This window comes from Lepidochelys kempii, chromosome 14, assembly GCF_965140285.1.
Source record: "Lepidochelys kempii isolate rLepKem1 chromosome 14, rLepKem1.hap1, whole genome shotgun sequence".
NCBI classification, from domain to species: Eukaryota; Metazoa; Chordata; order Testudines; family Cheloniidae; genus Lepidochelys; species Lepidochelys kempii.
In genome coordinates, this window is record NC_136393.1 from 37,538,600 (window position 1) to 37,558,927 (window position 20,328).

Sequence of the window (20,328 nt, forward strand, 5' to 3'; positions counted from 1 at the left end):
AATAGTTACAGGTTTCAGAGTAACAGCCGTGTTAGTCTGTATTCGCAAAAAGAAAAGGAGGATTTGTGGCACCTTAGAGACTAACCAATTTATTTGAGCATGAGCTTTCGTGAGCTACAGCTCACTTCATCAGATAGTTCATCAAATAGTTACAGTGACACAGAATTACCCTAACATATGCATTCTCATTTATGAGTGCTCTCTGTTTTCCAGTGCTGGATAAATCACTGCGGGGGCCATTTTCATTCCCCCCTAGGGAAAGTCCCAGCAGCCGTGATGCTGCATCATGATATTCGCTGTGAGTCCTCAATCCCTGTCTACACAGTGTTTGCGCTGCTTTAACTATATTGGTTTGAAACTGGTATAGTTAAAGCAGAACACCTCCCCTTAGTATGGATATACCAGTATAAAGATGCCTATACTAGCATAGTTTAGGGCTTGTCTACACTACCGGCCGGATCGACGGGCAGCAATCGATCCAGCGGGGATCAATTTATCATCTCTAGTATAGACTCAATAAATCGACAGCCAGTCTCTCTAGCATGAACTCCGGACTCCACGTAGCTGAAATTGTGTGACTTAGATCAAACACACACACACACACACCCGCCCTGTAGTGTACACCAGCCCTTGTAAATTTAGGGGAATAAGCTATGTTGATATAAGCACCTTTATTTTGATATAACTAAGTGTTATACCAAGTTTACTAAAAGAGAATGACAAAGGAAAGAGAGAGACAAGGCGGGTGAGGTAATACCTTTTAATAGACCAAGTTCTGTTGGTGAGAGAGACAAGCTTTCAGGCTTACCAGGCGGGATCCCAGCCCTGCAGAAGAGCTCTGTGTGGATCAAGAGCTTCTCTCTCTCACCAACAGAAGTTGGTCCAATCAAAGGTCTTATCTCACCCACCTCATCTCTCTGATATCCCCAACGTGTCTACAACATAAAGGAAACAGAGACAGATGCACAAAGAGAGAAAAAGTCAGACAGTGAAAAAGACAAACAAGGACAGAAAGAGAGAGAGAGAGATGGGCGGATTGGATGTATTTGTGGTCCACATTTAAATACAAGGAGACCAGCCCAGCAGTGCAGTTGCTCCACATCACAACCTTCATCTTCAGAGACTTCTTCAGCCTGCAATGAGCCTACCATGAAAACAAGAAGCCTCCATCACAGCCCTAGCTGGGAATGTGACATTTCCTCAAGGCTCAGTGAAATCCAGAGATAGAGATCCTCTCCTTGGCATCAGGCTAGCTAAGTGATCAAAGGAACCATGCTTAAGGCTCTGTATGCCTTTCTTGAGCTGGGTATTCTGGTCTGTAGGTGGAGGTTGGGTTCACATCCTGCTCTTAACACATTTTGTCCAGGCACGTGGACTGGGTGTTTAAAATGAATTAACTAATGGTGAATTCACTGCAGGCAAAGAATTCCTCCCTTTGTTATCCTGCAGGGCTCGCTTTCTTTCTTAAAGCTGGGGTGCCTTCCTGCCCCTCCACATCCTCCTCTCCAGCACATCACAATCAAGCAGTCCTCATGCCTCCCAGAAGTTCATTTCCCATACTGCCCTGCCATGCAAACTACACTTCCCATAACACTCTGCCAGGCATACTGCTTTCCCCATAATGCTCCACCCCCAACACTGCATTTCTGATCAGGCCCAGAGACTACACCTCCCACAATGCCTTGCGATGTAAAACGCTGTTGCATGGCAAAGGAGACTACACTTCCCATAGTTCTCTGCAACACAGACTGCCCGTCAGAGTTTGCTCTGCAGTAAAGAGTGCGTGTTCTTTATGCCTTGCAGTGGAGACTACATTTCCCACAGTGCATCTGTGATGGAAACACAAAAGGCAACTGAGATGCAGGTTCTGCTACCCCGGTGCATCAGAGAAGCATCTCTGGTTGGCTGGGGCTGCTCCCCAATTACCCCTTGGTGCTTGGGCACAGGGCCCTCTCCAGTATGAATCCAGGTAAGTGCTGGGAAGGGGATTGATGGTAGGTGCAATGAGTAGACAGCTCAGGGAAGGCAGCCAAGGAACCTTGATGTAGGTCAATACAGCAGCTGAGCATTTTGAAGCCTGACCCCTAAGAAGCTGCTTAGAGAGCAAGATGCCCTGTTTGGTGCTGGACCGCAGGACCCCTGTATTTGCCAGCTGAAATCATTCAAAAATCAGTCAGCCCCCCAAAATCACGAGACTGCTTTCAAATAATGAGGCTTTAAATAATAAACACAGAATTATTATTATTATTAATTTTGTTATTTATTATTAATAATTATTATTTTATTACAGTTTATTATTTGCCTTCTGGGTTCTGAGACTCTAGAACCAAGTTTTCAAGCTTTTCTCTTTAACCTTGGGGGCTAGAAATGTATTTTTTTAAAAGAAAAAAATTAAAGCTGAGATTCTTCCGTAATCATCTGACTCTGGGTGCTGGGGCTTTGAGGAAAACACTAAACATCATGAGACTGGCGATAAAAAACAGATGTTGGCGTCACTGGAACAGTCGCCCAGCTTCTTAGCTGAGCCAAGATTTTGCAAAGTGACTTAATGATTTTCAGTGTCCATCTTAACGGGGCCGGATTTTTAAAAAGTGCTGAGAACTTATCCTCCGAAAAATCAGGGCTTCTTTATGGTGTGTTGGGTTAAACATCCAGAATTCAGCAGCTGCTTTGGAAAATCTTGGCCCTGTAGCTCCTTTGACGTTAGTGGAGCAGAATCTGGTTCCACAGACTCCGAGTCCAAACCCAGAACTGGGAAAGGGAGGGAGCGGAAGAGCCCAGAAAGTAGACCTTCCCCCACAGCTCACACTCCTCAGCTGGCATTGTGAGAGCTGCTTTCCTGTTTCAAATTTAGCTATCAGTTTTCTACAGCCTCCCATCACCGTAGTGTCTGATCATCTTCCACTTAAAATTCCACGCAGGAGCAAAAGTCTCTAGTGGACTCCGTAGACTCTCTGGCACCTTCTCAGGGGCAGAACTATGCTTGGGGATAGGAGTGAAACTCATTTTAGAACATAAGAATATAAGAAGGGCCATACTGGAACAGACCAAAGCTCCATCCAACTCAGTATCCTGCCTTCTGACAGTGGCCAATGCCAGGTGCTTCAGAGGGAATGAACAGAACAGGTAATCATCAAGTGATCCATTCCTATCACCCATTCCCAGCTTCTGGCAAACAGAGGCTAGGGATACCATCCCTGCTCATCCTGACTAATAGGCATTTGATGGACCTATCCCCCATGAATTTACCTACTTCTTTTTTTAACCCTGTTATAATCTTGGCCATCACAATATCCTCTGGCAAGGAGTTCCACAAGTTGACTGTGTGTTGTGTGAAGAAATACTTCCTTTTATTTGAAACCACTTTATAGCATACTGAGGACCACACCACTAAAGCTGGCTAGAGAACAGAATTTTGGTTCTGTGAAATTTTGAGTGTTCAGGAAACGTTTTGGCCAAAATTGGGACAAAAAAGCAAAACCGTGCAAATTGTGGAACTGAAGTCCTGCAATATTTTGCTTCAGAAACATTGAAATGTTTCTGCAGGGAGAATGGTGTTTCTTAAATATGCTCCTCTGCTCCGGGGCAGGCTGCCTTTGAACAAGGACCCGAGAAACCTGCCTGATTTTGGTTGAAAGTTTCAATAGAATCGGGACATTGCCGCAGAACATTTCAATTCTGTCAAAATATTTCCCCTTGAGAAAACAGTTCCAGTGGAAAATTTTCTGCCAGCTCTAGCCAGTGACCCAGTACTTTGGGTATAATGATGATGAACCCCCAAATGTTCCTTACATTTTGCATCTCTATGGTAGGACTAGTTTGCTGGCATTGTTCTTAGAGGTGACCCAATAGCAAGTGTGAAAAATCGGGACAGGGTGGGTGGGGGGGTAGTAAGCGCCTATGTAAGACACAGTCCTGAATATCGGGACTGTCCCTATAAAATCAGGACAGGTGGTCACCCTAATCGTTTTCCTTTTCCTGGAACCTTACTGCTATTGATTTACTTAGTAATAGCGAGGATAATTAATCATTGGAGCAATTTGCCAAGGATCGCAGTGGATTCTCTGTCTCTGGCAATTTTTAAATCAAGTTTGGATGCTTTTCTAAAAGATACGCTCTAGTGCAAACAGAAATTATTCTGGGGAAGTTCCCTGGCCTGGGTTCTCTGGCCAGGAGGTCAGAATAGATGATCGCAATGGTTTCTTAAAGCCTTAGACTCTGCATTATTTGTATTACATAGGATCTAAAGGCAGCAGCTGAGATCTGGGCGCACTACAAACACACAGTGAGACTCAGTCCCTGCCCCAAAGACCTTACAGTCTAAATAGACATGGTAGGAAGGAGGAAAAAGGACTATTATTCCCATTTCACATATGGGAACTGAGGCTGGCATTTTCAAAGGTTACCTAAGGGAGTTATTCCTGAAATTCAATGAAAGTTGGATGTCTGTTTCACATAGGCGCCTTTAAACATCCAAGCCTAAGTGAATTGTCCAAGGTCATACAGGGAGTCTGTATCAGAGCTGGGGAATGAAACCAGGTGTCCTGTGGCCTTGCCCCTTTCCTTAACCTCAAGACCATCAGCCTTCCTCACACTGTGATCTTGTGTTGTCATTTACACCCTTGTAAAGTGTTTGAAATAAGCAACCCTTTCCAAAAAGATTTCAAGGTCAGAAGGATCATTCTGATCCTCTAGCCCAGTGGTTCTCAACCTTTCCGGGATCAGGAGCCATTTGTTAATGTTTGTGGCCTGTTGCGACCCAGTAAATAGTCTGGCGGTGGAGGCCCTGAGGTGGGTTCAGTTGGATCCTGCCCCCTGGGAAGGTTCGGTCCTGCCCAGTGCTCGCCCCACAGTGGCAGCTCCTGCAGCTCCCATGCTTTGGGGCTGGCTAGGCTTGGGTCTCTGCTCCGGGCACTGTGACCTCTGGGATAGCAGCACTGCTCAGATTTGGCCCCGGCCCCTGACTGGACCCAATCTGTGTGAGCGGAGCTGTGCCCTGGCTCATGGGGTTGCAGGGCCACTCACTCAGGTTTGGCCTACCCAGGCTCCCATCGCCATGATGGCTGGGCCAAACTTGAGTGGCGCTGGGAGGTTGCAGTGCCTGGAGCGGGGAGGCGAGCCCAGCCGCCCCATGGGACAGGAGCCGCAGGAGCTGCCATGCGACCCTTTGAAACATTCTGGAACCTAGGCACCAACTTCTAGTTTTCCCCGGGGGTGCTCCACCCCCACTTTGCCCTGAGGCCCTTTCCCCAAAGGCCCCGCCCTCACCCCGCCTCTTCTGCCCCGCTCTGCCCCCCTCCCGAGGCCCCGCCCCCCCACTCCACCCCTTCCTCCCAAGCCGCACCCTCGCTCCACCTCTTCCTGCCCCAGCTCTGCCCCACTCCCCCGAGGCCCCGCCCTTGCTCTCCCTCTTTCTGCCCCCGCTGCACCCCTCCCAAGTCCCCCGCCTGCCCACTACTGGCTGCTCGCCACCCTCGGGCAAGCCTCCAAACAGCTGTTTTGTGGCTGTGTCTGCACCCACTTTTTTTTTTGCTGCAGATGCTCCAGCCCCGGAGCACCCACAAAGTCGGCACCTACGTTCTGGAGACCCAATTTTGGGTCCCGACCCACAGGTGGAGAAATGCAGATCTAGTCCGACCGCCCAAATAGCACAGGCCGCTTCATTCCGCTCCATGATTCCTGTCGGGAGTCCAATAACTTGAGGTTGTGCCGAGATCCAAGTGTTCCTAGGGTTTTGGCCTCTGCTTCTCCACCTTATCGAGTTTCCCCAATCCCCGGTGCTGAGGTTTCCTTTCTTCCCAGCCCAGAGAACAACTCACCTTCAGATTCTCTCTTTTTATCCCAGCAGCTGATGGGCTCGAGCATGAGAATGAAGAGACGAATCCCTGGCAGGGAGGTCCGGAGCGTGCAGAACCATGCGGGGCATTCTCGGGAAGGTCCAAAGGGATTGCTTCTCAGCGGGGGAAAGCTGTGGAGAGTCGGCGCAGGTCAGGGAGGCAGCGCCCAGCGAAGCAAGAGGATAAACCCGCCTGCCATCAGAGAGCTCTCAAGGGACCCCAAGACGGCAACACGGTCACCGCCGAGAAACCCTATAAATGTAGCGTGTGCGGCAGAAGCTTCTCTCAGAGCTCCAACCTCCTGACTCACCAGAGGCTGCACACGGGTGAGAGACCCTATAAATGCACCAGCTGTGGGAAAAACTTCAACACCAGCTCGGCCCTCATTGTGCACCGCCGGACCCACACCGGGGAGAAATCCTACCGCTGTCCCGACTGCGGGCGGAGCTTCAGTGAGGGCTCGGTGCTGATCAAGCACTGGCGGACCCACACGGGTGAGAAGCCCTACAAGTGCGCCCACTGCGGGAAAGGCTTCAGCCAGAGCTCCAACCTGCACGCCCACCAGCGGGTTCACACCGGGGAGCGGCCCTACCACTGCACCGACTGCGGGAAACACTTCAGCACCAGCTCCAACCTCAGCGCCCACCAGCGGGTCCACACTGGGGAGCGGCCCTACAAATGCCCTGAGTGCGGGCGGAGCTTCAGCCAGCAGTCCAACCTGATCTCCCACCAGAGGACCCACCTGGAGGAGAAATCCCACCTGTGCCCCGACTGCGGAGAAGGCTTCGGCACCAGCGCCCAGCTCCTGACCCATCGGAGGAGCCACGCAGGCGACAGGCCTTATAAATGTCCCGACTGCGAGAAAAGCTTCCCCAGCCGCTCCGCCCTCATCACCCATCAGAGGACCCACACGGGAGAAAAACCCTACAAATGTCCCGATTGCCAGCGGGGCTTCACCCGGCGCTCGGACCTCAATAAGCACCGCCGGGTCCACACGGGGGAGAGACCCTTTAGGTGTGCCAGCTGTGGGAAAAGCTTCAGCCAGAGCTCCCACCTCATTACCCATAAGAGACTCCATGAGGATGCAAAGCCCTATAAAGGCAGCATGAGCACCACGCCGACGGTCCTCCAGGAAGAGGATCCCGGTAAAGATACTCAGAGCAAGGGAAGCGTCGGCCAGAGCTCGGCAGAGACCAGCGATGGGGAAGCCCACCTGGCGGGGAAGCCCCATCAATGCCCTGACTGCGGGGAAAGGTTTGATGCCAGCTCTGAGCTCAATGTGCATCGGCGAATGCACCGAGAGGAGAAATCTCGTCCGCGTGCTAACGCCATGGAAAGGTTGAGTGGCTCCAATCACAATGCACGAGAAGGAGCTGACCAAGAGGAGGAAGCTGATCTGGGGAAAAGATTGAAGGCGAGCCCAGCACCCCCCAGTACACATCCCAAAACCCCACTGGAGGAGGCGTTCTCTCCATGTGTTAACACTGAGCAAAGTCCCCAACCCACCAGGTCCAATGTCAGTGCACGTCAGAGAGCCCACACAGAGGGGGAATCCTTCCCATGCGCTGGTATGGAGCAGAGCCCAGTGCCGGCTGCCCGCCAGGCAGAGCCAAGGGGCCGCAAGGCACGTTCTGATCTGAGCTTGGCCCCTTCGCGCTGTCCAGCGGTGAAGCCCTTCAGGTGCTCCGAATGCGGGAAGAGCTTCAGTCAGAGCTCCAACCTGATCAAACACCAGCGGACCCACACGGGGGAGCGGCCCTACACCTGCGCCGTCTGCAAGCGGAATTTCAACACCAGCTCGACGCTGATCGTGCACCGCCGGACCCACACCGGGGAAAAATCCTACCAGTGCCCTGACTGCGGGCGCAGCTTCCGGGACAGCTCAGTGCTGATCAAACACCAGAGGATCCACACGGGAGAGAAACCTTACAAATGCTCCCACTGCGGGAAAGGCTTTGCCCAGAGCTCCAACCTTCATGCCCACCAGAGGACCCACACTGGGGAGCGGCCCTACCACTGCCCTGACTGTGGGCGGGGCTTCAGCCAGCGCTCCAACCTCATCACCCACCAGAGGACCCACACGGAGGAGAAATCCTACCTCTGCCCTGACTGCGGGGTTGGCTTCAGTTCCCGCCCGGCCCTGGTGACCCATCAGAGGGCCCACGCGGAGGGCAGGCCCCACCAATGCTCCGACTGCCAGAGGAGCTTCGCCCGGCGCTCGGACCTCGTTAAGCACTGGCGGACCCACACGGGAGAGAGACCCTACCTGTGCCCCCAGTGCGGGAGAAGCTTCAGCCAGAGCTCCCACCTGGTGGTCCATCAGCGATCGCACCTGCCAGAGAAGCCTTACAAATGCACCGACTGTGGGAAAAGCTTCAGCACCAGTTCTCACCTCCTTGCCCACCAAGGGACCCACACGGCATAGCCACCTGGCACTGGTGCGGTCCTAGAAGTGTCAGGCTGGACAGGGCCTCGAGAGGGCATCCAGTCCAGTCCCACCAGCGGAGGCAGGACCAAATACACCTAGCCCATCCCTCACAGGTGTTTGTCCAACCTGGTCTTAAAAACCTCCAGTGGTGAGGGTCCCACAACCTCCATAGGTCGCCTGTTCCAGAGCCAAACTCCCCTTAAGTGTTAGAAAGTTTTTCCACATATCTGGGCTAAATCTTCCTTGCTCCAGATCAAGCCGATTACTTCCACTGTGACTAATAATACTGTTGCCTTCCTACACATCACTTTTCACCTGTAGAGCTCAAAGCACTTCCCAATTCCTAATCTCTATATCCTCACAGCACCCCGAGAGGTAGGGAAGCATTAGTCCCCCATCTGTAAAACGAGGGATAATGAGACGCAGAGAGGCTAAGTGGCTAACTCGAAGTCAGACAGGAAACCCGCAGCCCAGCAGGGAGATGAAACTGACTCACCCATGTCCTCAGCCAGAGCCTTTACCATTGGACCATCCTTGCCCTCAGGTAGCTGAAATCATAGGTGCCGACTTTCTAATGTGCCGGGGGGTACTCGCCCCTGCTCCGCCCCAGGCCCCACCCCAACTCCACCCTTTCCCCCAAGGCCCGACCCCCAACCCGCCTCTTCCGGCCCCCTCCCCTGAGCGTACCACGCCATCCTCCCCCTCCCCCCAGTGCACCCTGCCCTCGCTCCTCCCTTCCCCCGCCAGTGCTGGCATGCAATTAAGCTGTTGCATGCCAGCGAACAGCTGATCCACGGTGGGCTGGAGGCGCTGGGAGGGAGAGGGAGGTGCTGATCGGCAGGGCCCACCGGCGGCCAAGAGAAGCTGTGGGGAGGCAGAGGCATGGATGGGTGGCTGCTAGTGGGTGCTCAGCACCCACCATTTTTTTCCTGTGGGTGCTCCAGCCCTAGAGCACCCACGGAGTTGGCACCTATGGCTCAAATAAGGGAGGAAGTCGGCGCTGGGGGATAGCTGGGCTCAGGATACTCCCTGTGTGACCTTGAGCAAGGTACTTAGGGACCATCCACACTGCCGTTGTAAGTCCCAGCTTGAGTAGATGTACACACCCTCGCTTTGATCAAGCTAGCGTGCTCAAAGTAACAGCGATGCGGCCGCAGCATGGAGGACAATCCCATCCGAGACCCACGCTATGTACTCAGGTGGCTAGCCCGTCCTGCCCCCCACCCCATGGCAGCTACACTAGGAGTGGCGGAAGCTTCCTAAAAGTGGGGGGCCCACTGGCACCTGAACTGTGGCCGCACCTGCCTGTGCCACCCCTTCTCCCCAAGGCCCCGCCCTTGTGCCGCCCCTTCCCCTGAGATTCTGCCCCCACCTCACCTCTTCCCTCCATGACCCCGCCCCCTGCTCACTCCTCTCCGCCCTCTCCCCCTTGTCGTTTGCCCTTACAGCCAGTAAAAAGTGATGGGTCATGGCCCCCTGGTTCCCCCCCGTTCTGCTGCCCCGGAGCTAGCTAGTTTTTAGCATGCTAGCGCCATCAAAGGGAGCACATATACCTCTACCCATGCTGGAAATTGCAGGTCCAGCTTTAATGGAAACGCACCCTTAAGGCTAGATTTTTCAAAGTGCCTAAAGATTGAAATCAATGGGAGTTTAGTCCCTGTGCAGGTATGGTGCCTATGAATCCTAGAATATCAGGGTTGGAAGGGACCTCAGAAGGTCATCTAGTCCAACCCCCTGCTCAAAGCAGGACCAATCCCCAGCTAAATCATCCCAGCCAGGGCTTTGTCAAGCCTGACCTTAAAAACTTCTAAGGAAGGAGATTCTACCACCTCCCTAGGTAACGCATTCCAGTGTTTCACCACCCTCCTAGTGAAAAAGTTTTTCCTAATATCCAACCTAAACCTCCCCCACTGCAACTTGAGACCATTACTCCTTGTCCTGTCCCCTTCTACCACTGAGAACAGTCTAAATCCATCCTCTTTGGAACCCCCTTTCAGGTAGTTGAAAGCAGCTATCAAATCCCCCCTCATTCTTCTCTTCCGCAGACTAAACAATCCCAGTTCCCTCAGCCTCTCCTCATAACTCATGTGTTCCAGTCCCCTAATCATTTTTGTTGCCCTCCGCTGGACGTTTTCCAACTTTTCCACATCCTTCTTGTAGTGTGGGACCCAAAACTGGACACAGTACTCCAGATGAGGCCTCACCAATGTCGAATAGAGGGGAACGATCACGTCCCTCGATCTGCTTGCTATGCTCCTACTTAAACATCCCAAAATGCCATTGGTCTTCTTTGCAACAAGGGCACACTGTTGACTCATATCCAGCTTCTCGTCCCCTGTAACCCCTAAGTCCTTTTCTGCAGAACTGCTGCCAAGCCATTCGGTCCCTAGTCTGTAGCGGTGCATGGGATTCTTCTGTCCTAAGTGCAGGACTCTGTACTTGTCCTTGTTGAAACTCATCAGATTTCTTTTGGCCCAATCCTCTAATTTGTCTAGGGCCCTCTGTATCCTATCCCTACCTTCCAGCGTATCTACCTCTCCTCCCAGTTTAGTGTCATCTGCAAACTTGCTGAGGGTGCAATCCACACCATCCTCCAGATTATTAATGAAGATATTGAACAAAACCAGCCCGAGGACCGACCCTTGGGGAACTCCACTTGATACCAGCTGCCAACTAGACATGGAGCCATTGGTCACTACCCATTGAGCCCGAGGATCTAGCCAACTTTCTATCCACCTTATAGTCCATTCATCCAGCCCATACTTCTTTAACTTGCTGGCAAGAATACTGTGGGACACCGTGTCAAAAGCTTTGCTAAAGTCAAGGAACAACACGTCCACTGCTTTCCCCTCATCCACAGAGCCAGTTATCTTGTCATAGAAAGCAATGTGATTAGTCAGGCATGACTTGTCCTTGGTGAATCCATGCTGACTGTTCCTGATCACTTTCCTCTCCTCTAAGTGCTTCAGAATTGATTCCTTGAGGACCTGCTCCATGATTTTTCCAGGGACTAAGGTGAGGCTGACTGGCCTGTAGTTCCCAGGATCCTCCTTCTTCCCTTTTGTAAAGATGGGCACTACATTAGCCTTTTTCCAGTCGTCCGGGACTTCCCCCGATCGCCATGAGTTTTCAAAGATAATGGCCAATCGCTCTGCAATCACATCCGCCAACTCCTTTAGCGCTCTCGGATGCAGCGGGTCCGGTTCGATGGACTTGTGCTCGTCCAGCTTTTCTAAATAGTCCCGAACCACCTCTTTCTCCACAGAGGGCTGGTCACCTCCTCCCCATGCTGTGCTGCCCGGTGCAGTAGTCTGGGAGCTGACCTTGTTCGTGAAGACAGAGGCAAAAAAAGCATTGAGTACATTAGCTTTTTCCACATCCTCTGTCACGAGGTTGCCTCCCTCGTTCAGTAAGGGGCCCACATTTTCCTTGACTTTCTTCTTGTTGCCAACATACCTGAAGAAACCCTTCTTGTTACTCTTAACATCTCTTGCTAGCCGCAACTCCAGGTGTTATTTGGCCTTCCTGATTTCACTCCTGCATGCCCGAGCAATATTTTTATACTCTTCCCTGGTCATGTGTCCAATCTTCCACTTCTTGTAAGCTTCTTTTTTGTGTTTAAGATCAGCAAGGATTTCACTGTTAAGCCAAGCTGGTCGCCTGCCATATTTACTATTCTTTCTACACATCGAGATGGTTTGTTCCTGCAACCTCAATAAGGATTCTTTAAAATTCAGCCAGCTCTCCTGGACTCCTTTCCCCCTCATGTTATTCTCCCAGGGGATCCTCCCCATCAGTTCCCTGAGGGAGTCAAAGTCTGCTTTTCTGAAGTCCAGGGTCCGTATTCTGCTGCTCTCCTTTCTTCCTTGTGTCAGGATCCTGAACTCGACCATCTCATGGTCACTGCCTCCCAGGTTCCCATCCACTTTTGCTTCCCCTACTTATTCTTCCCGGTTTGTGAGCAGCAGGCCAAGAAGAGCTTTGCCCTAGTTGGTTCCTCCAGCATTTGCACCAGGAAATTGTCCCCTACACTTTCCAAAAACTTCCTGGATTGTTTGTGCACCGTTGTATTGCTCTCCCAGCAGATATCAGGGTGATTGAAGTCTCCCATGAGAACCAGGGCCTGCGATCTAGTAACTTCCATTACTAGAACATCCTGTTGAATGCCTCCCTGCATCTTTAGGTACCGAAACACCTTTGAAAATCTAGCCTCTTGTGCCTCAGTTCTCAATCTATACAATGGGGATAGGAGCACCCATCTTACATAGTGCATTAAATATTGCGAGGTCTTTGAATACTAGGTAAAGGGAGGCCTGATAAGTACCCTTAGAATACATTATTGTGGCATGAATGTAGAGACCTTTGTCATGCTTGAAATTGTGTTGACAGCTAGTCACTGATTGGCATTTTCTGAACAGAAAATATTTTGTTAAGGGTGGGACCCGGGGTGCTTGGGGCAGCCCTCACTGAAAATGCCAAGATCAGTTCAGGCTGCAAAAGGAGAGCAGATAACCACCAGTTCTGGGAGAAACACTCAAGTTAGACTCCCCAACCAGTCACAAACTGTGCTTCTGATCCCCCACATTGGTTCTCGAGAAACTAAAAAAGAAATCACATAGTCCCATTTATTGCATTCCAGTTCTCTGGCTTCCAATCAGCACCTAGGTCCAGTACAGTGAGAAGTTATTTAAAAACTCTCCTCACATATACAAAATGTTCTTCTCACCCCAAAGGGTCAGCCACATTGCCAGGTCAGTACTAGTTTGGATCTTACCCAAAATACCATGCTGCAAGCCAATCCTTTAGTGTCTAAAACTAAAGGTTTATTATAAGGAAAAAGAAAGAACAAGAAGAGAGTTGTTAAATGATAAAGCAATCAGATACATACAGAGATTTCAAAGTCCATATATCAGGGTCTTAGCAGTATTGGTGAGTTTGCTGGCTTGAAAGTCCCTCTGGAACACATCCACAGCTTGGATGGATCATTCAGTCCTTTGTTCAGTTTGTAGAAAAGTTACTCCAGAGGTAAGAAGCAGGAATGAAGACAAAATGGAGATGATGCAGCTTCCTTTTATATTCTTTTGCCACGTGGCTTGTACTTCCTGTGTCCCAGACACAAGCTTCACAGCACGTGGCATGGAAAAGCCATGGAGTTCTCTTCCATAGGCATGCCCCTACATGTCTTGCTGACTCATACAGTGTAACCCTTGGATTCTTTCAGTGGGTTCATTGTACAGTTGATGACCCTTGATGGCCATCAAACAGGCTAGGCAGTGCTGATGGCAGTCAGTCTGGGGGTGTCACCCAGAAACACAGCACAAGTTGGAAATACAGCTATACCCTACACATCTATAACTCACACTACAAAGGTGATACAAACATATAAAGAAGATGATCATACTTGGCAAATTCTAACATTTTCACAGATACCTCACATGGCATATCCGCTCAGATTCCTTGCAATTTTATAATATTGGCATCAACACTATCATATAAAGTGCCCCCCATATTCCATACAGCATCACAAATGGAAAATCTCGTTTCATCAAAACCAGAAAAATAGCATTCCTCTGGGAAACTGGACATTTCCCACTGGGAAATCCCCAAGCGGGGGAAAGCTAGTGGGAATCTACTTTCCAACTTGATTTCCAGCTGGAAAAAGTTGGGAAACAGTCAGAAAATGTGAGAAAATAGGATTCTCTTACTCTCCCCTTCTTTTTCTAATAGTCCCATGGGAAAGTGGAATTTTCCACTGGGAAAACTTCCCAAAGGACATATGCCCCTGAAAATTCCTCTGAGAACTCAATACAGGGGTAGCTGTGTGAATTCTATGGCCTATATAAAGCAGGAGATCAGACTAGATGATCAAATGGTCCCTTCTAGCCTTAAAATCTAGGAAACAAATTCCCATTTTCCAAACAGGTCTCGTAACTTCACCGCTAGCTAGGCCTGGCTAATGGATGTGGCCCTTTAGCCCAAGCGGGAGGTGCTTATGCTTTTGGATAGAGGTCAGGGGGTTCAGTCCTCACAGATGCTCAAATTCCCTACAGAGCTTTAAAAATTCCAATCTCTGTGTCCGCATGTACCATTGCTGCTCAGAAACCGAACTTGAGACTTCTGGAGCTAAAAGCAAGAATTGGTATGGCCTGATCTAAAGGAGAAAAGGGGGCTGCATTTGATAGTAAAGTTTTATTTATAAAAGTTTTAATAAACGATGAATAGCTGTTAGAAGCATGTAACAGACATGATTAGTATGTGCTATAGGTGCATCGATTGAAGGTTATAAGCATGTCCGTAGGAGTCAATATCAATGGTTATAAGCAATCTGTTGACCTGTCTAAATGGGGGGGGGGGGTTGCATACTTCTTTGCTTCTGTAGGCTGAGTTTATTGCACATACCAGAGACCTCTTGCCTCCCTCCAGTTTACTCTCCTTTCCCCTCTATTTCAGCGACTCCCTGTAACTTTCCTCCCTTCCCCGGTTAGTCTTTGTTCTGTCCTGGAGATGAGTCATTTGGGGTAGCAACATGTTAAACTCCACTGGGAGAAGGAGCAGGGATGTTGTTATGCTGGAAGGTGTTGGGGGTGCCATCAACCTGTTGTTTGGTCTATAGACATTTGCAGAGGTGGTTGAAGCTGTGGCTAGGTGAATCAGATGGAAGGGGCTCCCCGTGTCCCCTATTTTTCCCTTTCTTGTTTTCTGATTTTGTTCCCCCAAAATCAATAGGATTGTGACCACTGACATCTAGAACATTCCCATGTATGTTGGAATTGATCAGCTGCGGTGTTCAGACGTTACCACATTATGAAAGATAAATGGAGAAATGTAGTTGAGTGTCAGGCTTTTGAACGCCCAGCCAACGATTGAGTGACCATTTCTTGAAATGCTCTGTTAATCCTGTATTAATCTGTAATAAATGTCACCATGATAAAAAGTGTAACCAGGCAATCTCCATTTCCGCCAAGGCTACAGTGAACTCAAAACATCTATATCCCATCTAGCCAATAGAGGGGGACAGAGAGCCACTTTTTGTGAGCGAGGGGTACAATTGCATGAGAGCCAGTCTCAATTTCAAGGAATATTTCTTACTGTAACCCTTCTGCCAGGTGGAGTCAGCAGCAGCCACGACTGGGTTCTATACCTAGGGGTTCCTTTCCATCAATCCAACACAGAACCAGCTCGAGCCCCCACCCAGTAACCTGGGGCAATTACACACCACCCCTGGGCATTTCCAAGAAGCAGCACTTCCCCTCTTGCAAGCACAGAGTCTGAGCGTAGAAAAGAAACTTTTCATAAAAGGAGGGAAGTCACCCGGCATTAATTAGGGAAAACACCGCAAACAGGATTCATAAACATAAAACCGTAGGCAAAAGACATTGGGTAGTGTCCTTTTGCCTCAGGTTCTTAAATCCATCAACCAAAAGTTCCTTTAATGCGCCCCTCCCATCTCCTTCCACCACACCCCATTCATAGTTGTTGTCCTTAATCAGTGAAGATCCAAAGTTCAGAGGTCATCTTCAGGAGCTCTGGGGGGTGGTCTGCCAACCTGGGGCGGGGGGAGCACCTTGCTTTGAAATCTGATCTTTTGTGTGTTTTTACCGTATACTATACAGATTTCATGGGAGAGACCAGCGTTTCTCAAAGCCTTCAGAGCTGGGTGGGCAGAGAGTGGCAGCTGCTGACCAAGGGCCCATCTCTGCGGGCAGCCATGCAGAAGTGAGGGTGGCTATACCACACCCACTCCACTACAATAACCTTGTGACCCCCCCACAGCCCTTTTTTGGGTCAGGACCACCACAATTACAACACCATGACATTTCACGTTTAAATGGTTGAAATCGTGACGTTTACTATTTTTAAAATCCTATGGCCATGAAATTGATCAAAATGGATCATGAATTTGGTAGGGCCCTAGTTATCAATGATTTTAGCTCTGTTGGTGTGTAACGACTCCCCATTGAATATTACTCAGCTTTGTTATTACATAGTAGAGAAAGGAAAGGGCAAATGATGTCTCTTACCTGACCTTTTATTCCAGTGGGCTTTGGCTTAGCACCCATGTCCCCTGCGTAGTGAGTGCCATTTAGTTGAGGGTGAGGCCTTCAATCAGGGTATGCCAAGCACAGTTCTGCTGCCCTTGATTCACACAACAGGAAGAACAACCCTTTCGTGCCCCTGCCCCCAGTAAGAAAGTGACTTGTGATCCAACACCAGCCAAAAGTGATCATTCGGGCAAAGCAGTACCATCATGCCGAGCACCTAGGCAGGGTGGGTGTGCCCATGCAAACAAGGTCGGCTCCTGAAGTCCTCTTCCCCAGCTCAGCACTAGATGTCAGGGGAGAGCTCATTTCAGGCCCTGCTTAGATTACCAGTAATTATTCACAAATGGCTGGATTTGCAAAATTGCTCAGCACCCAACTTCTTCCATTTAGGCACCTAATAGGAAGTGCGAAGTTATTCAAAAGTTCTCAGCAGCCAACAAAGAAAGGCCTTTGTTGTTGTTGTTGAACCTTCTGTATTGCTTGGTGGAAGGGACCTGACCAATGAAATTCCTGTTTGTCTCCAAGTTTCCTCTGCGGTGTGTAAGATATTCTATTCCTTTGGGTTCTTATACTGACCCACCACCATGGTGTCCCGGCCTGAGAATCTCCTCATTTCTCAATCTAAGGGAAGCATAGTGTCCCGTATTCATAAAATCATCTGTGTAGGATTTTAGACCACTCCATCCTATCAAAATTAGACACCAGATAAAGGAATTTCGTTTTTGGGTCATCAGTAACTCTGCTTGCCTTGGTTGCCAGCCATTAAAAGGTCGTTGGGTCTTCCATTGTCTCTCCAGCTCCCTGAAAGTGGGGGTGCCACCAGCACCCAAACCATGTCCCTGCCCCCCCATGCCACCCCTTCCCCAGAGGCCTTGCCACCAGCATGCTTCTCTCCGCCCCCTCTCTCCAATCGCTCACCCTTACGGCCCCATAAAAGTGGGACCCAACCACTTTTAAAAGTGATGGGGCCATGCCCTCTGCCCCCCCCCCCCGCCCCCATGTTCTAGCACAACTGCTGAGCAGTTTTCAAACTTTTTGAGCTGAGTCCCCCCACCCACCCCTGTGAGTTACAGTTTTTGGTTGTGCCCCCACCCACAATCCCTGACAGGCTGGGTGGCCTGCTGAGGTGAGTTGGCGGTGAAGGTGACGCTCCCGCCCCCGGGCTCTGCCGCATGGAGCTGGCTCAAGCCCTGCACCCTCCCCACCCCCCAAATATAGAAGTCAAACTGCGCCTATGAAAAAACTAAAGTTTTCCAGTGCCTATGTAGCCCCTGGCTATGGGCAAATGCATACAAGCACCATAGTCACTGAGGAGGGTTGAACAAAGGACCTTCAGCACTGAAAATACAGCCCGTGCTACTGTTAATAAGTAGCAGGTGTGGCAAATTGCCAGTATGATTATCATAGAATTATAGAATATCAGGGTTGGAAGGGACCTCAGGAGGTCATCTAGTCCAACCCCCTGCTCAAAGCAGGACTAATCCCCAACTAAATCATCCCAGCCAGGGCTTTGTCAAGCTGACCTTAAAAACTTCGAAGGAAGGAGATTCCACCACCTCCCTAGGTAACGCATTCCAGTGTTTCACCACCCTTCTAGTGAAAAAGTTTTTCCTAATATCCAACCTAAACCTCCCCCACTGCAACTTCAGACCATTACTCCTTGTCCTGTCCCCTTCTACCACTGAGAATAGTCTAGAACCATCCTCTCTGGAACCACCTCTCAGGCAGTTGAAAGCAGCTATCAAATCCCCCCTCATTCTTCTCTTCTGCAGACTAAACAATCCCAGTTCCCTCAGCCTCTCCTCATAACTCGTGTGTTCCAGTCCCCTAATCATTTTTGTTGCCCTCCGCTGGACGTTCCCTGTGTCAGGATCCTGAACTTGACCATCTCATGGTCACTGCCAGGTTCCCATCCACTTTTGCTTCCCCTACTAATTGTTCCCGGTTTGTGAGCTGCAGGCCAAGAAGAGCTCTGCCCCTAGTTGGTTCCTCCAGCACTTGCACCAGGAAATTGTCCCCTACACTTTCCAAAAACTTCCTGAATTGTCTGTGCACCACTGTATTGCTCTCCCAGCAGATATCAGGGTGATTGAAGTCTCCCATGAGAACCAGAGCCTGCGATCTAGTAATTTCCGTGAGTTGCCGGAAGAAAGCCTCATCCACCTCATCCCCCTGGTCCAGTGGTCTATAGCAGACTCCCACCACGACATCACCCTTGTTGCTCACACAGAAACTCTCAGGTTTTTCTGCAGTTTCATACTTGAGCTCTGAGCAGTCATAGTGCTCTCTTACATACAGTGCAACTCCCCCACCTTTTCTGCCCTGCCTGTCCTTCCTGAACAGTTTATACCCATCCATGACAGTACTCCAGTCATGTGAGTTATCCCACCAAGTCTCTGTTATTCCAGTCACATCATAATTCTTTGATTGTGCCAGGACTTCCAGTTCTCCCTGCTTGTTTCCCAGGCTTCTTGCATTTGTGTATAGGTTGTCATAAATATAAAGGGAAGGGTAAACCCCTTTAAAATCCCTCCTGGCCAGAGGAAAAATCCTCTCACCTGTAAAGGATTAAGAAGCTAAAGGTAACCTCGCTGGCACCTGATGAAAATGACCAATGAGGAGACAAGATACTTTCAAAAGCTGGGAGGAGGGAGAAAAACAAAGGGTCTGTGTCTGTCTGTATGCTGCTTTTGCCGGGGATAGAACAGGAATGGAGTCTTAGAACTTTTAGTAAGTAATCTAGCTAGGTATGTGTTAGATTATGATTTCTTTAAATGGCTGAGAAAGGCACTGTGCTGAATAGAATGACTATTCCTGTCTGTGTGTCTTTTTTGTAACTTAAGGTTTTGCCTAGAGGGATTCTCTATGTTTTGAATCTAATTACCCTGTAAAGTATCTACCATCCTGATTTTACAGAGGGGATTTCTTTACTTCTATTAAAAGTCTTCTTGTAAGAAAACTGAATGGTTTTTCATTGTTCTAAGATCCAAGGGTTTGGGTCTATGGTCTCCTATGCAAACTGGTGAGGATTTTTACCAAACCTTTCCCAGGAAGTGGGGTGCAAGGGTTGGGAGGATTTTGGGGGGGAAAGACGTGTCCAAACTACATTTCCCAGTAAACCCAGTTAAAGTTTGGTGGTGGCAGTGGAAATTCCAAGGACAAAGGATAAAATTAATTTGTACCTTGGGGAAGTTTAACCTAAGCTGGTGAAAGTAAGTTTAGGAGGTTTTCATGCAGGTCCCCACATCTGTACCCTAGAGTTCAGAGTGGGGAGGAAACTTGACATAGCACTTGAGACAACTCGCTGATCATCCCTTTTTCTCAGTATGAGGCAGGAGCCCTGCCCTCTCGTGCGCTCCGGCTCGTGCTTCCTCCCGGTATTCCACTTCCCCACTTACCTCAGGGCTTTGGTCTCCTTCCCCCGGTGAACCTAGTTTAAAGCCCTCCTCACTAGGTTAGCCAGCCTGCTCGCAAAGATGCTCTTCCCTCTCTTCGTTAGGTGGAGCCCGTCTCTGCCTAGCACTCCTCCTTCTTGGAACACCATCCCATGGGCAAAGAATCCAAAGCCTTCTCTCTGACACCACCTGCGTAGCCATTCGTTGACTTCCATGATCTCTACTCAGGCCTTTTCCTTCCACGGGGAGGATGGACGAGAACACCACTTGCACCTCAAATTCCTTTATCCTTCTTCGCAGAGCCACGTAGTCTGCAGTGCTCTGCTCAAGGTCATTCTTGGCAGTATCATTGGTGCCCACGTGGAGAAGCAGGAAGGGGTAGCGATCCGAGGGCTTGATGGGTCTCGGCAGTCTCTCCGTCACATCATGAATCCTAGCTCCTGGCAAGCAGCAGACTTCTCGGTTTTCCCAGTCGGGGCAGCAGATAGATGACTCAGTCCCCCTGAGGAGAGAGTCCCCGACCACCACCACCCGCTCCAAAACTTACTCGCTTCGCCCAACGTGGGGCTCGAACCCACGACCCTGAGATTAAGAGTCTCATGCTCTACCGACTGAGCTAGCCGGGC

At 49.8% G+C, this 20,328-nt stretch overlaps 1 protein-coding gene and 1 non-coding gene across 3 annotated transcripts; one reads left to right on the forward strand and one right to left on the reverse strand.

The window, feature by feature from the left end:
• Positions 1-1,810: 1,810 nt before the first annotated feature.
• Positions 1,811-15,291, forward strand: LOC140898391 (uncharacterized). Of its 2 annotated transcripts, none has more exons than XM_073312177.2 (2): positions 1,811-1,969; positions 5,846-15,291. In XM_073312177.2, exons 1-2 carry the CDS (start codon positions 1,960-1,962, stop codon positions 8,260-8,262), a joined length of 2,427 nt encoding a protein of 808 aa, XP_073168278.2. In that variant the 5' UTR covers positions 1,811-1,959; the 3' UTR covers positions 8,263-15,291. The 2 variants fall into 2 exon arrangements, with proteins under 2 accessions (XP_073168278.2, XP_073168279.2); XM_073312178.2 differs by having other exon boundaries at positions 5,849-15,291.
• Positions 15,292-20,255: 4,964 nt separating this feature from the next.
• On the reverse strand, positions 20,256-20,328 carry TRNAK-CUU (transfer RNA lysine (anticodon CUU)). The gene has a single exon. It is a non-coding gene; the product is annotated as a tRNA-Lys (tRNA).